Below are 16,602 nucleotides of genomic sequence, written 5' to 3' on the forward strand. Positions count from 1 at the left end.
TACTTTGGATCTCAGTTTTTGGGACATGGAAGGGCCGAAGATTTGTTGCATCACATAAAGGTAAGTTATTTTTTATATAGCCCTACTTACGCTCTATCCTGTGATCACTCATTTGAAGAGTTATTTATTCACAAAGATTTTGTATATTATAGGATGATGTTGGCTAATTTACTGTTGGTTACACAAAATAATAAAATTGGCCAAAGTCCTGCAGTTACTTGAATGAAACATGTAGGCCCACCTGCATTTATTGACCTGTGGGGTATAGCTCAAGGTACAAGAAAATTATGTTTTTAGTATTTTGTTAAATTCAACAACTTATCACAGTTATGTAAGGGATAATGTATAGCGAGGCGGTTGTTATAACGAATGCTACCACCCCGACAGGATGACTAGGAGCCCGAAGCGGAGGGATCTTAATCAGCCTGAAGGGGTGGTATTCGCTATAATGACCACCTCGCTATACATTATCCCGCTTATTACATGGCTACCTACCAAATAAATCAATAATTTGACTCAAAATATTGATTTAAAAAGGAGTTTATTGATTTAAAAACGATTGTTTTGCTTCCGCTAAAGAAAATAGTCCGTTCCGTCTCTGAACTGCATCCATGGCAACGCTCGGTTTTTCATGGCAACGCTCTGTTATACTAAGCAGCGTCTGTTATCAAGAAATAACAGACCGCATTCTAAATTGGAATTCTACCAAGCCATGTAATAAAAAAATGTAATATTTGGCTCGGGTTTTGTTGTTGGAAAAAAAACACTAAATAATTTAATTGCTGAATTACCAATTATTAATTGAAATCAAATGTGTATGCAGTAATGCTTCTCCTTAACCAACCTTTGTGAATGTTGAGATCTATTTGAGATCCTGTTGAGATTCTGCCAGAGCGTTTTACTTCTTTCACATGGACAAGCCACCGTGGAGAGGGGCTTCTCCATTAACAAGGAGGTGGAAACCTGTAACCTTCTAGGTGAATCCTTGGAGGCACTGAGGTTAATCTGTGACAATGTCAGTAGCTGTGGTGGTGTCCTCAAGGTGCCTTTAACCAAGGAACTGCTGGCTTCTGTGGCCTCAGCAAGGTCCCAGTACAGGCTCTACCTGGAGCAAGAGCGTAAAAGAGGGAGAGTGATACTCAAACACAGAAAAGGAAGGCCGCAGAGGGACCGAACTACAGGAGCTCAAGCAGCAACGCAGAGTCCTGGACGAAGTCTGTGCCATCCTTGAAAATGATGCCAACAAATTGGCCGAGGAGGCAGAGGGAAAGCTGGGTCAAAAATGGCCCAGCTAATCACCAAATCAAACACACTTAGAAGGAGACACAAGGAGAAAAAAGAGGAATTGGTCAAAATGGACAAAACTATTGAGGAAAAGGCCATGGAATTAAGGCACTTTCCATAGGATTTTATGCCCACAAGTTCATATTAGGGCTATAGCACAAGTGCAAACAATAGTTCACCAGTTCATGTAGTGGATGCCAGTTTGTGAATCAGCAACAGTTCATAGAAGATGCCAGTTTGTAATGCATCAACTTGCAGTGAATGCCAGCCAGTGTGCTGGAACTATCCATTCTCTCCATTGCACATTTTATGTAGTTTGTTTTATTTTTATTTACTAAGTGAAATAAATATGTGCAATATGTTGTCAACATCAGTCTCTAAATCTATTCTTTTTTGTATGTTATATATGTCAAAATCTGTGTAAATAATAGAAAGGTCGCTGATTAACACTTGCAATTCAGTGTCGTGATGGTTTTAAAAAAAATTCTGAAGGTAGTAAAAAAGGTATTAAAAAGTAGTAAATTTAACTTAAGAATTGCTGTATATACCCTGTCCCAATGGCAGGCTAGTGCCTTGCATGTGTTGTATGAATGTGTGTGTGAATGGGTGAATGAGTCACAGTGTAAAGTGCTTTGAATACCGTAAAGGTTAAAAAGGCGCTATATAAGTGCAGACCATTTACCATTTACATTATGATTTAAAATGGTGATCAGTGTATTGAAAATAACTTTTTCATCTTTTCACTTCTGTTATCATGTCTCCCTTTTATTTTTTGGAATCAGATTCATACAGTGTTTATCATAGATAAGTGATGTATTTTAAAAGTTGGCATACAGTGTTCTTTTTAATGGGGCATAGGTTTTGCAACTCAGTACTCAATAAACATTACTCATGAGTACTATTAAATGAGCTACTCTTTTACTCTTACTTGAGTAGTTTTTAGGACAGCTACCTTTACTGTACTCACACAAAATTTTTTGGGAAGTACCAGTACTTCTACTTGAGTATGATTTTTCAGTACTCTTTCCACCCCTGCTAGGGATGTGCACAGCGAGTTGACATTTAGTTAACCACTCGATACATCACTATTCGAATGTCAAAATCACTATCTGTTTATACTACACTTGCAATAGAGGTCTTCAACCTGACCCCAACTCGACTCTGACAAACCGTCGGGGTTGGGTGAGTCTTTCAAGTATAGGGCAAGTTAGGGACTGTTTAAACATGTTTTTCTGTGCGTCTGTGCTGTTTTTCTATGTACTGTTAACACATGCTGGACGGGCGTCATTGACTGTTTCACTGAATCTCACTGTTTTCTCTTTCAGCATCTCACACGGGATCGCCACATTTTTAGACATCAAATAAAGTTAAAAATAACTTTTTATAAACTTTTTATAAATGTATCATGAAACAGCTGTGTTGTTTCATTTGATGTGCTGCGTTGCTTTCTGAAAAAGTTCTGGTTGCAAAGAGGACTTCAAATGACTTGTTGTTTTTCAGCAAGAAAAGTTTCAGTCCTTTATAAACGGTAAGACAGTGTTTTTCCTGTTGCTCTAAGGTGCATCTTTATGTACAATAGTTAGATAAGTTCAATACCATTTGATTTGAAACCATTAAAAAATCAAAACATCCCGAAGCAGTGTTAAATCCATGCACATGACAATACTTGTGTTTACTGCCTCAGAAATGTCAGCCCACCCATGCAGAGCTCATACTACATGCAGTGACAATTTGATAAGTTTTGTTTGTTTAATGTGAGATTTTATCATTTGAAGATCTATGTATTTTGCTATTTAGGCTCATAGCCATCTGTACAATATATTTGCTGTTGTTTTGAGTGTTTGAGGAAATTCCATTCCATCAATATACATTCTTTATTACCATGTCCCGATTCCTGATGAAAAAATTATTAACCGTTCATGATACCTTGCAGTTAACCGAATGTTAAAAACAGTAACTGTATAGATCCCTAGAAGATATCGATTTAACCACTGGAGTCTTATGGATTACTTCCATTTTTCCTTTATGTGATTTTTGGAGCTACAAAGGTCTGATCACTATTCACTTGCATTTTATGGACCTACAGAGCTGAGATATTCTTCTAAAAATCTTTGTTTGTGTTCTGCAGAAGAAGGAAAATTATACAAATTTTTGGGTGAACTATCCCTTTAACTGTTTTTGTTTAAGCTTTATGCATTTTTTTATTATTTGTACTTTACCAATAAGCTTACTAGCTAGCTATCTGGCTCAAACATCATTTTGCAAATTATTGGCACAAATATAACCGCATTGACAGTATTTCTACTTTTGTGTGTGAGTTTGTTAATGCTTTGTTAATTGCTTAGTGGTTTCAGGCTAAGCATAAAGGCTTCTGATGTAAATATGGTGTCTTTTCATATGCCTTACCAAATATTCACATGAATTTAAGTCAACATGTAGAGCAATTGTAAGCAGCTCCCAATAGCTAGTCCTGACAAAGGAGGTGGGACTTTATAGGCAAAATTGGATGAGCGGTAATTCATGTTGAAGAAATATAGAATCTGGTTGATCACAGTGAAATGACCTCCTAACTATTAAAGCTCTGCAAGAACATGAAGCAATGACTAATTGACAGTTTCAAACTGTTAATTATTGGTGAATGTAGGATGATATACACTCACCTAAAGGATTATTAGGAACACCATACTAATACTGTGTTTGACCCCCTTTCGCCTTCAGAACTGCCTTAATTCTACGTGGCATTGATTCAACAAGGTGCTGAAAGCATTCTTTAGAAATGTTGGCCCATATTGATAGGATAGCATCTTGCAGTTGATGGAGATTTGTGGGATGCACATCCAGGGCACGCAGCTCCGTTCCACCACATCCCAAAGATGCTCTATTGGGTTGAGATCTGGTGACTGTGGGGGCCATTTTAGTACAGTGAACTCATTGCCATGTTCAAGAAACCAATTTGAAATGATTCGAGCTTTGTGACATGGTGCATTATCCTGCTGGAAGTAGCCATCAGAGGATGAGTACATGGTGGCCATAAAGGGATGGACATGGTCAGAAACAATGCTCAGGTAGGCAGTGGCATTTAAACGATGCCCAATTGGCACTAAGGGGCCTAAAGTGTGCCAAGAAAACATCCCCCACACCATTACACCACCACCACCAGCCTGCACAGTGGTAACAAGGCATGATGGATCCATGTTTATGCCAAATTCTGACTCTACCATCTGAATGTCTCAACAGAAATCGAGACTCATCAGACCAGGCAACATTTTTCCAGTCTTCAACTGTCCAATTTTGGTGAGCTCTTGCAAATTGTAGCCTCTTTTTCCTATTTGTAGTAGAGATGAGTGGTACCCGGTGGGGTCTTCTGCTGTTGCAGCCCATCCGCCTCAAGGTTGTGCGTGTTGTGGCTTCACAAATACTTTGCTGCATACCTCGGTTGTAACGAGTGGTTATTTCAGGCAAAGTTGCTCTTCTATCAGCTTGAATCAGTCGGCCCATTCTCCTCTGACCTCTAGCATCAACAAGGCATTTTAAGCCCACAGGACTGCCGCATACTGGATGTTTTTCCCTTTTCACACCATTCTTTGTAAACCCTAGAAATGGTTGTGCGTGAAAATCCCAGTAACTGAGCAGATTGTGAAATACTCAGACCGGCCCATCTAGCACCAACAACCATGCCACGCTCAAAATTTCTTAAATCACCTTTCTTTCCCATTCTGACATTCAGTTTGTAGTTCAGGAGATTTTCTTGACCAGGACCACACCCCTAAATGCATTGAAGCAACTGCCATGTGATTGGTTGATTAGATAATTGCATTAATGAGAAATTGAACAGGTGTTCCTAATAATCCTTTAGGTGAGTGTACATTAGAGATATTGTATCTAATGCATTATGTAATCTTAATCTCACCCATTCAGTCTCCTCGCAGACAGAGGCGTTTGTTCTGCCGTTACTACAACAACAACAGACATCCATTTTACATGCTCGGGCCAGTTAAACAGGAGGATGAATGGGATCGTCCACGTATTGTCCGTTACTACAACGTTATAACAGAAAAAGAGATGGAAAAGATCAAGGAGTTGGCCAAACCCAGAGTGAGTTCAAATTGAAAGATGCAAAAAATATGTAAAGTTGAAATCTTTTACATCCACATGTTACCCTGAAATGACACCCACATTGAAGTTAAATGGAAGAAGTATAGAACCAATGGCAGTAAGGATTTTTCCAGATTCCACAATTGATCAGGTTTTTATTTGCCTTGTCAACATTTTCACTGGCCCCAAAACACACACACACAAATTCTAAACCAAAAAATAAACCATTCAAATAATTTAATAGCTTTCTACTTTTGAAGAAAATATTACCTTGGTCAGCAGCAAAACCAAGCGTTTAAGTTTGCAAGGTATAAAACACATACATAATCAATGAACATTAAACGTAGTCGTAGTGTCAATGCAGCACTGGCTTGATTGGGCTAGTGACAGCAGGTCCTTTCCCACTGGTGGTACTAAAGCCTGTTTTAGGGACTTTTCAGCAGGACTAGTGCTTTTCGTTGCTTTGGCATCTAAACTATAGTTCCTCAAAGCCATTTAAGGAGACATTTTTAGCTCCTATTCTGGGGTAGATACTGTATATTATAGGAACTGTTGGAGGTGCTGCAGCCTGTGATTGGTCAAAAACCTGCATTGAGAAAGGAGAAAGGCTCCAAAATCACCATTAGTAAACAAACTAGCTGCTAGTCTGCTACTCAGAGGATTTTGCTTATTTTATAATTCCCTTAAAAGAAATAACGTGTAACAAACAATGTATCCAAAGAGAATCACCCGTTTCACATGTGTATGTGTGAGACTTCATGGGGAGACATGCTTTGAGTTTTCATCTCATCTGTAATGTGTGACTATAAAGAATATAAAGTGGATTCTGGTTTACTACATCAACTTTTTCCTGGGATGACAGATATAAATAATCTGATGTTTATCAAGAGTGGGTAATTTAACTTTATTATACTCTAAACCATCATTAAATCTAGTTTACATGAGGGAAGCATTGTGTGCCTGATACTGCATGGTTAATTTGCATCAAGACTCTTTTTTTAAGTCAGTGAGGGAGTATTTCAGTACAGCAATTTATGTTGAGTCATAAAAGCCTTTATCGTAAAAGTCTCTGTTGATAAATAGGTTTATAGTGCATATTCAACATGTTGTCCTCAGTCTACTGTGTTCAGCTTGTGCTGCGCAGTTAAAGAGCATTTTTGCCACCTCATTTCTCCTCTCATTCTGGCAGCAGCAGCATGAATCACCAGATGGGCGGCTTACGGGCTCAGTTTAAACTGTAACCTTAAGATACAAGCTGTGCCCGAAAACTGGAAAATGCTGGAAAATCAGACGCTGTATAAGGATGGATGAATGTAGGATGAAATAAGGCCTTTTAAACTGTTCAGATTGTTCCAACACTGCTGTTGTTTCAACTATTAACTGATAAGGCAGCTTCCTACATTTTTCAATGCTGCAAAAGTTTGCATAAAACAGCCCTAAACCAACAAAAGTGTAGCTCCAATCCTGGTGTCCTCCATCAGTGTTTTTATTGTTGTTGTTGCTATTGAAAAGTGCAAGCAAATAACGTCAGAAAATGGTCGATACTAGATGACGTCACTATGGTGGTTACTTTGTGAGTGCAAATACAACGGGATAAGTCTCCTCGCGTGTTCCGTCCATCTTAAGAGTTTTCATACATATGTATGTATGTATATATATATATATATATATATATATATATATATATATATATATATATATATATATATATATATATACATAGTAGATAATGTGAAATGTTTGTCATGGGTACCTTTTGCATTCATGACGATAATGCGATAGCAGCGCTAATACGTGGACATGGTATGGACTGTTTACAATCTATTGTAATATATGATGACACTAATACTACTGCAATGATGGGTTTATTAAAAAGTGTTAATGGGCAGAATTCCGTGGACATGGTATGGACTGTTTACAATCTATTGTAATATATGATGACACTAATACTACTGCAATGATGGGTTTATTAAAAAGTGTTAATGGGCAGAATTCAGACAAAATAATGGTGATAGGCTTAACTTACAGATGCTACATGGGTGAATGGGCACTTAAGAGTGTTTGAGTTGATTTGATTCCTTTTGTAGACCAATAAAAAAAACACATGACATGTTCTTGGAAATTGTCTCTACGCAAATGATCGTACAGATGTAGGTACATTTCCACCAGCTCGCAATAACTCTACACGCCATTGCGTTCATGTTGACTTAACTGACTGAATGGGAATTAGCTGACGGTCTCAAAGTAGGTTAGAGCTCCAGGTCACACCCACCGAAAGTTAGCCCTGGCGAGCTGTCAGGAACCAACAAAACAAACTCAAAAAAGCCTTCTATTTGGTCAGGTTTAGTTTGAAATGACTTCACACCCATTCGTTCTTCGATTTTGTTGGAAGTGTGCAGGGGCCTTTAGGTTACAGTATATGGCTAACAGAAAGAGTGTTGGTGTGTGTGGTCAGTAATTGAGATTGCAGCTAGTGTGTAACTTATGTACTTTTGGCCGGTTGGCTCTACAGCTGCGCAGAGCCACCATCTCCAACCCCATTACAGGTGTTCTAGAGACCGCACAGTATCGCATCAGTAAAAGGTAAGACTCGTATTAGCCTGCAGCACTGCCAGCCGACTAGCTCCCACTACTGCATGTTGGGAAAGCAACTTTTGCAAGAACGCAGACAATGGGGTATATAAATACTAAGAACAAGCTAAAAGTTTGGGTTTGTGCCATATATGCTAATCATGGGTCTACTGTTTCAGTTTTAAAAGTTTACATTAGGATACAAGATAAGAGCCATGTTTAGTTTACAGTTCTTGCAAAGGTTGCTGCCTGTGCTTCTTTACTTATTTACTATTCATTTAATAGATAACAGTAGTAATTCAGACATGGCCGACCATGCTGCTCGCCATGTAAACCCACTCATTCAGTCCCAGTCTGCAGCTGTTGTAGTTCAGATTATTCAACAATGCACATGCCAGTAGCAAATAGTGACACATTCTTTCACCTTTTATTGTTCTCTTTCATCTGTTTGCTGGCTCTATAGCTGAGGCGTGCTACCGTGCATGACCCACAAACGGGCAAACTCACCACCGCCCAGTACAGAGTTTCCAAGAGGTAAGGGGTCAATGTCAAAGGGCAAGGATCAGGCACGCAAACCCCTCTTTACCCACAAGCTTCTTTATGGAACTTGCACACATTCATCTCATCTTTATTTAACTAATACATGTTGAATAAGTGTGGGTTGCAAAGAATAACATAATGATATACATTCCACGAATAATATGTTCTTTGTACGAACCAAACGTTTCTAAAATTTCTGTAAGGATTTCAGTCAACAACAAAAAAAGAATTGTCTGGATAATTTTCAGAGCTTTTTTTGCATGTGCTTAGAATTTTGAATGCTCCGTACTTTATACGTACAATGGGCATTCATGGAACATCAGAATGGTTTTATGGACAATTACTTATGATTTTGTCTCATAACTGAGGCCCAATGTCTTCACCAGGCCTGGCTCCAGTTCTAAGATTTAAGGTGGGCAGCAGGTCAAAGGACTTGGGTTGTCAAGCTCCAAAAATACAATAAAGTATCATTAAAGTTATCCACAGAGAGGAATACAGGACCATAGTGAAAAATAGATTGCTTTAATCCTCATTGTAAAGTTTGCATGAACTGCATGCAGCATGCCAACTGTACTGAAGGTTCGACTCGCATAAGCTTAACACTTCATTTCACTGCTGTATGCTAATCCTGCAACTGACAACTTAATTTTCATTTGGGCCACATCCACACTAATCCGTTTGAACCTGAAAGTTTGAAACCTCCATTTTACTTTTATCGATGATCAATTAACGGAGACCGTTTTCAAAAGTCTCCGTTATTGCTGAAGGAAAATGCCATTCCACTGTGAATGAGAGGTTAAACATAGCTAAATCAATTCAAACAAAAATGGATTGTGTGTACGTGGCCTTATTTACTTCAATTGTGTATATGTTCTATTTTTTATGAAAACAGAGTAACCATTGTATTGTAAACTTTTAGAAATAGGATGGGAAATTTACTTTTATGCATACCAGCTAAAGTAGTGGCAGGTGAATGCACAATTCTACCAGTCACTCAGATTCTTTACATTATTATTTTTTCAAATACATAAATATGTGAAGTTGAACAATGCATAAAATCCTGATGACTGTTATCTCTGTGTTTTTTTTTCTCTCTCTCTCTCTGTGCATTCATGTCTCTGGTCTTGTTAGTGGACTTGTTGGTGAACAAAAGTTTTACTTAAAGCCACGACCCCAGAACATGTCAGGGGAGGTGCAGATATTGATGATAAATTCACCAAGTAAAATCAAATGATACATGATAAATAAAAATTATTACCATGATTGATCAGATTCTAGCTTCATAGACCATACTGTATGGCGTTATAATACTGTTAAATTGTCATGAATGCATGCATCAAGTGAATCAAAATCATGAATGTATCACTTTACAGCAGAAGGGAAGGAGAAAAGAGGGAAGCAGGTTTTCCAGGCTCGGGTATGACTTTTAATCAGACTCTTCAGTGCTTTACAACTTCACAAACTCATCAGCTTCACAGGCACGTAGTTACTTAAAAACATCAGTTTCACAAACACAATAGATTAAATGCAACAGCTTCAGAATCACTATGGCCTTCCTTTTGCCAGTCTCTCTCCCTTCTCTGCTGGTGGCGTGGTTGCTTATATGCCACTCTCACCATGCTCACTGGAATTAGAAACAGGTGTTAAACATAATCTAGCTCAGGTGCAAGCGCCCTTACCACTTTCTCTCTCCGGATGGATGCTTGACCATGCCCCTGCTGCCACAATGAATATCAACGCAAATCTCTCTTCTTGCACACAGATTTCCTTTGCTTTCGCACAAAACGTCTAGGTTACGTATGTAATCTCCGTTCCCCGATGGAGGGAACGAGACATTTTGTCAGAGAAGCGACACTAGGGGTCTCTCTTGAGCGCCGATATATACCTCTGTTCTATGAAAAAAGGCCAATGAGAAGTTGGCAGACGGTATTTGCATATCCCGCCCCCGGACATACGGGTATTTAAGCGGGGCGAATACGGGAGTTCATTCAGGATTTTACTGAGGAGCCGGAAATGGTCTGGCCACAACAGTGGCTCGGCTCAGCGACGTGGCGGGGAAGACACAACGTCTCGTTCCCTCCATCGGGGAATGGAGGTTACATACGTAACCTAGACGTTCCCCTTCTGTCGCTCTCTCCACGTTGTGTCAGTGAAGTGACACTAGGGGTCCACTTTTAAACGTGCCATGCGCTGAGCCGTGTACGTGAACTGCTGATACAGGAGCGGGCAGGTATTTCTTACGTGCAAAGGTGACCAGCTGTATCAGGCTGCACGTACCCTTCCCCAATGCCCCATTAAAGCCATCAGAATCCTTCTGGTTACCCTGGAGAGGGGAACAAGGTGATACTTGCCAACCTGGGAATGGGCCAAGCCTGGCTGGGCCTCTTTTCTCTATGTTTCTCGCATAGAGCAACTACAGCCGGGGCCCTTACATGCATTAAGGGAAGGGGGTCTTACCCCGTTCCTATTCTTTCAGGGGGAGAAGACCCTGCGGAGACCACACCTACCCTGCAGGGGAGGCAAAGAGTGGCGAATACATCACATGGCCGCTTAGGACCTATGTGGGAAAGTTGGCGCGGTGGTAGATCCTGCCTCGTAGAGGGGGGAAGCTTACAGCACGGCGACCGAGGCAGCTGTAACTGCCTAAGGGAGACATGGGAGTCCGCTCGTGAGGGGACAGTACTGCGGACTTACACACAGGGGGAGTCCGAACAGGAGGCCTTAACCTGTGGAGCACCTATTCCAGTACAGGGTAGATTGAGTACCCGTAGTTGCTTGGGTCGGCCCAAAAGGGCTAGGGGAGGAATCAATCAGGGATCCGAAGATGGGGTCTCCTGGGAACAAAGGCGCACTATTTTACCTCAGCTGAGGGAAAGGGCGCTAGGCGCAAGCGATTCACTCGGCCAGATCGTCAGCGTGTTACCGAGTTCTACGGGCTCAGACCTGAGAGAACACGGGACGATACTGACTCAATTCGGAGATTGTAGAATCTTGCAAAAGTGTTAGGTGTTGCCCACCCTGCTGCTCTGCAGATGTCTGCTAGGGAGGTGCCCCTGGCCAGTGCCCATGAGGACGCAACACTCCTGGTTGAGTGAGCTCGGACCCACAAGGGGGGGGCATGGCCTGGGTGTGATAAGCCAGTGAAATGGCGTTGACAACCCAGTGGGCGAGCCTCTGTTTGGAGACAGCTTTCCCTTTCTGCTGTCCCCCAAAGCAGACAAAGAGCTGCTCAGATCGTCTAGAGCTCTGCGTGCAGTCCAGATAGATACGCAAAGCACGTACCAGACACAGCTACGAAAGGGCTGGGTCTGCCTCCTCCCGGGGCAGCGCTTGCAGGTTCACTACTCTCTGAAGGGCGTGGTAGGAACCTTGGGCACGTAGCCCGGTCATGGTCTTAGGATCACGTATGTGTCTGCCAGACCGAACTCCAGGCAAGTGTCGCTAACAGAGAACGCTTGCAGGTCCCTGACGCTCTTGATGGAGGCGAGCGCGATCAGCAGGGCAGTCTTGAGAGAGAGGGCCCTGAGTCCAGCTGAATCTAGCGGCTCAAAGGGGGGTCTCTGGAGGCCCGTGAGGACGATCGAGAGATCCCAGGAGGGAAACAGGTTAGGCCGGGAGGGAGTTAGCCTCTGGGCACCTTTTAGGAACCTGATAATTAAGTCGTGCTTACCTAGAGACTTGCCGTCTATCGTGTCGTGGTGAGCCGCAATGGAAGCGACATACACCTTGAGGGTGGAGGGGGACAGCCTCCTCTCCAGCCTCTCCTGTAGAAACACGAGCACTGACCTAACCGCGCACCTCTGTGGGTCTTCAGACCGGGAAGAACACCAATTTGCGAACAAGCGCCACTTTAGGGCATAAAGATGCCTGGTAGAGGGGGCTCTGGCTTGGTTGATAGTATCTATGACGGTCAATGGTAGACCGGCTAGATCTTCCGCATCCCGTCCAAGGGCCAGACGTAGAGGTTCCAGAGGTCTGGGTGCGGGTGCCAGAGCGTGCCCCGTCTCTGAGAAAGGAGGTCCTTCCTCAGGGGAATTCGCCAGGGAGTGGCTGTCGTGAGAAGCGTGAGGTCCGAGAACCAAGTCTGGGTGGGCCAGTAGGGGGCCACCAGAATGACTTGCTCTTCGTCCTCCCTGACCTTGCACAGCACCTGTGCAAGAAGGCTCACTGGGGGAAATGCGTACTTGTGCAGCCCCGCGGGCCAGCTGTGTGCCAAAGCATCTGCCCCAAGGGGAGCCTCTGTCCGGGCATACCAGTGCGGGCAGTGGGAGGCTTCTTGGGAGGCAAACAGGTCTACCTGGGCCTTGCCGAACCGGTCCCAGATCAGCTGGACCGACTGGGGGTGGAGCCTCCACTCTCGGCTGGGCAAGCTTTGTCTTGACAGCGTGTCCGCTATCACATTGAGGTTGCCGAGTGCGGCGCAGTGACTTGAGTCGCTGCTGACTCCAAAGGAGGAGGCGAGCTGTGACATGTGGAGGGAGCGTACTCCGCCATGGCGAATTATGTAGGCTACCACTGTGGTGCTGTCTGTCCTGACTAGAACATGTTTGTCTCGAATTAACGGGAGAAACTTCCTCAGGGCGAAGAAAACAGCCAGCAACTCTAGGCAGTTAATGTGCCAATGCAGCGGGGCCCGGTTCCAAGGGCCTGCGGCTGCGTGCCCGTTGTATACGGCGCCCCAACCCAGTTTGGAGGCGTCTGTTGTGACCAGAACGTGTCGGAACACTTGCTGCAAGGTACTTCGTAGAAAGCAGTGGTCTGTCCAGGGTTTGAAGGTTTGGCGGCAGGCGGTGGTAATTTTCACATTGTGCGTGCCGCGGCGCCATGCTCGTCTCGTTACTCGAGTCTGGAGCCAGTGCTGAAGTGGTCTCATATGCATCAACCCCAGCGGCGCGGCCACCGCGGAGGATGCCATATGCCCCAGCAGCTTTTGAAATCGTTTTAGAGGGACCACGGTGCCTGGCTTGAAGGAAGCGAGGCACTCCAGCACCGACTGAGCACGCTCGTTGGAGAGACGTGCTTTCATTGAGACTGAGTCCAACTCCAAGCCGAGAAAAGAGATGCTCTGAACCGGGGTGAGTTTGCTCTTTTCCCAGTTCCCTGAGCACCTGGTCTCTGTGCGCACATAGTAACTCTCGCGAGGGGGCCAGGATGAGCCAGTCGTCGAGGTAATTGAATATGTGTTTGCTGGCTTCTCAGAGCGGGGCAAGAGCTGCCTCTGCGACTTTCGTGAAGACGCAAGGGGACAGAGACAGGCCGAAGGGGAGGACTTTGTACTGATACGCCTGGCCGTCGAACGCGAACCGTAGAAAGGGTCAATGTCGAGGGCGGATCGAGACGTGAAAGTACGCGTCCTTCAGGTCTACCGCTGCGAACCAATCTAGATGCCGGACGCCAGATAGAATTTGTTTCTGGGTGAGCATTTTGAACGGGAGTTTGGACAGAGCCCGGTTGAAAACTCGTAGGTCCAAGATCGGTTGTAAGCCGCCGCCTTTTTGGGTACAACGAAGTAAGGGCTGTAGAAACCCTTCGTTTCGGTTGGAGGGACAGGCTCTATCGCATCCTTGATTAGAAGAGAGGCGATTTCTTCGCACAGGGACTGGGCGTGTTCGCCGTGTACTGCGGAAAAATGGACGCCCACGAAGGGGGGCGGAGGCCTGGCAAACTGAATTGCGTAACCGAGTCGAATGGTCTGGTGCAGCCAGTGTGACGGGTTGGGCAGTGAGAGCCATGCCTCTAAACTCCGTGCTAGGGGCACCGAGGGGACGAGTATTTTGGACGTACCCGGCGGGGCTTCGCAGCAGTGCGGAACAGGTAATGTGCCATCGGGAGGCAGTGAAGCGGCCCGAGGCTCTGGTGCTGAGAATAGACTCAAAGCACTTACCTTGCTCCGCGCACCCGGCAGGGGGCGGGTTCGTCATTGAGGAGGTCTGGTGTTGGCGTCCTCTGGACTCATCTGAACCGACCGGCCGGGGAACAGTCGTGGGGCTGACGGTGGGAACACCGCGTTCAGGAAGCCGGGACTGTTGAGATCTGGAAGCAAAGTGCAGTGAGAATGGCATTTGCGGGCCATATGACCCAGAGACAAAGGAAATAGCTCTTTTATTGAGAATTTGGGTACTGCAGCCCTTGTTAGGGGGTGCGGCAAATTAAAAAACACAAGATTCTCCTCCCGGCCCTCCACCGGGGGACGGAGCGGTCTTTCCACCTCCGGAGCTAACGTCTTGGACTCTGGGTGGCATCTCGACCAGGTTCAGCCATAGTTGACGCTCCTGGACCACGAGCGTGGCCATCGCCTGCCCGAGCGCCTGCGCTGTGACCTTCGTCACTCTCAGGGCGAGGTCGGTCGCTGAGCGCAGTTCCTGCCGCGTGTCGGGATCAGGGCCACCCCCGTGCATATTTCTGAGTGCATGAGCAGAGTGAGTCGAGAGTGAGTTTCTTTTCAAAGGCCAATCTGAGTCGGATCACCCATCACAATAGCTGGTTAAGGCAAAATGACCAGCCACTCCTTAGAAGCCATTGTAGATATATGAATGTACTGTATGTATTGGGGGGCAGTATGTTGCAGGAGGCGTTCTGAAACGTCATGTAAACGAGAATGTTGTTTTCTCCTGGAGAATGTGGCTTATGTGGCCAAGTATATGCATAAGCTGCATTCTTATAGGTTTTTGAGAAGTGTGCATGGAGCCCAACAAGTCAACATAGAACAAATTCAAGTTTTCTGTGAAACTTCAAACTATACCCATTTAGCCTATACACATCAATGACAAATATTGACTGTCCCTCAAGTTTGCACATATGCGCCAGAGCCCTTCTATAAAGTTAAGCCTACAAGGTTACTGTGCATTCAGACCAGAGGCGGCAGGGCATAAAAATTCGCTCTGGCTGCCCTGCCAACAATGCATTCGAAGATTCGTGGATGCTTTGACGTTGAAATAGAACGTTCGTTCGGAATGCTTGGTTTTGTGAACTATAATTAAAGGGGCCGCAAAACATCCAGACATATCTTTTTACCACAAGTAGCGTATATCCTCATGAAATCTTTTAAATGTGAAAGAAATCGATCGATGGCAGAAAGTAATTAAAATTATGGTTGTTTGTTACCAAAATAAACAAAATAAAATACATAAATCCCTGTAAGCAAACAGGGACAGATCGTATATTACAGGAAAACCTGCCACGGCAATAATTAGTTTCTCCTCCATTTTGTCTTTTGCTTATTGTTTGTCTATTGTTTGGTGGGAACCAAAGTTTACACTGTTGTGTTCTCTAGACTTCGCTAGAGCAGAGCACTTCTATATTAGAATAGGTTGCAGCAGAACAGCATCAAAGCTCATTACCATAATGTTGCCCACACTTCAACTTTCCTCTGATGCCCACAACGCCCAAGACGAGACGTACACATATGCGCCGCTTCTCTCCACCGAGAGACGCTGGCTGCCATAGAAAAATTAATGACTTTCGGTTGATTTGACGCTCTTGACGTCTCTGGTATGAACGCACCATTAGCAGCAAAGTGCATAACTGCTGCCCCATAGACAGCATGGGTAGTACACTGGCAAGGGTACCAGAGGCCGATTTTATTGGTTGTCTATGGAGAAAGATCCAAGATGGTGGCGTGGTAGCACACAGCGGCCACTCCGGATCGAAATGGTGATATTTTTGTTTCTTTGCCCGACTTTTACGGCACATGGACATCGGAGCAACCGGTGTTCGTGTTAACCATAGCCAGACACTGCTCAAATACAAGAATCATGCAACAACCAAGCTGCATGATGATCTGCAGGAGAAGCTACACAATGATGCCAGGGGAGGGGACGTCGTAAGTGGTGTGCGAGGAAGCGGAAGCACGGCAAGTGGGCGGGGGTCCATGCTAGGCTAAAAACAAACCCTAGCCGGCCGGCTCTCCCATCTATCCTGCTCTCCAGTGTTTGCTCCCTGGACAATAAACTGGAATATATCTGACTCCAGCAGACTACGCGGTGTGAGTTTAGAGACTGCTGCATCTTTGTTTTCACAGAGAAGTGGCTCAGTGACAGAGTTCCAGACGCCGCCATTCAGCTGGACGGGCTCGCCTCGTTTTGTGCCAAAGAAATGCAGCTCTGTGCGGTA

The 16,602-nt window shown here is 44.3% G+C and overlaps 1 protein-coding gene across 3 annotated transcripts in view; it reads left to right on the top strand.

The window, feature by feature from the left end:
- p4ha1a (prolyl 4-hydroxylase, alpha polypeptide I a) overlaps positions 1 to 16,602 on the top strand; it is a 130,949-nt gene that overhangs the window by 74,625 nt on the left and 39,722 nt on the right. Inside the window, exons 8-10 of one of the 3 annotated variants that reach the window (XM_052113074.1) lie at positions 5,203 to 5,379; positions 7,892 to 7,962; positions 8,419 to 8,484. In XM_052113074.1, coding sequence (XP_051969034.1) covers positions 5,203 to 5,379; positions 7,892 to 7,962; positions 8,419 to 8,484 — 314 coding nt within the window. Of the gene's footprint in view, positions 1 to 5,202; positions 5,380 to 7,891; positions 7,963 to 8,413; positions 8,485 to 16,602 lie in introns of all 3 variants that reach the window. The other 2 variants (XM_052113072.1, XM_052113073.1) reach the window with 2 other exon arrangements.

The sequence above is a fragment of the Xyrauchen texanus genome, chromosome 40 (genome assembly GCF_025860055.1).
Source record: "Xyrauchen texanus isolate HMW12.3.18 chromosome 40, RBS_HiC_50CHRs, whole genome shotgun sequence".
NCBI classification, from domain to species: Eukaryota; Metazoa; Chordata; class Actinopteri; order Cypriniformes; family Catostomidae; genus Xyrauchen; species Xyrauchen texanus.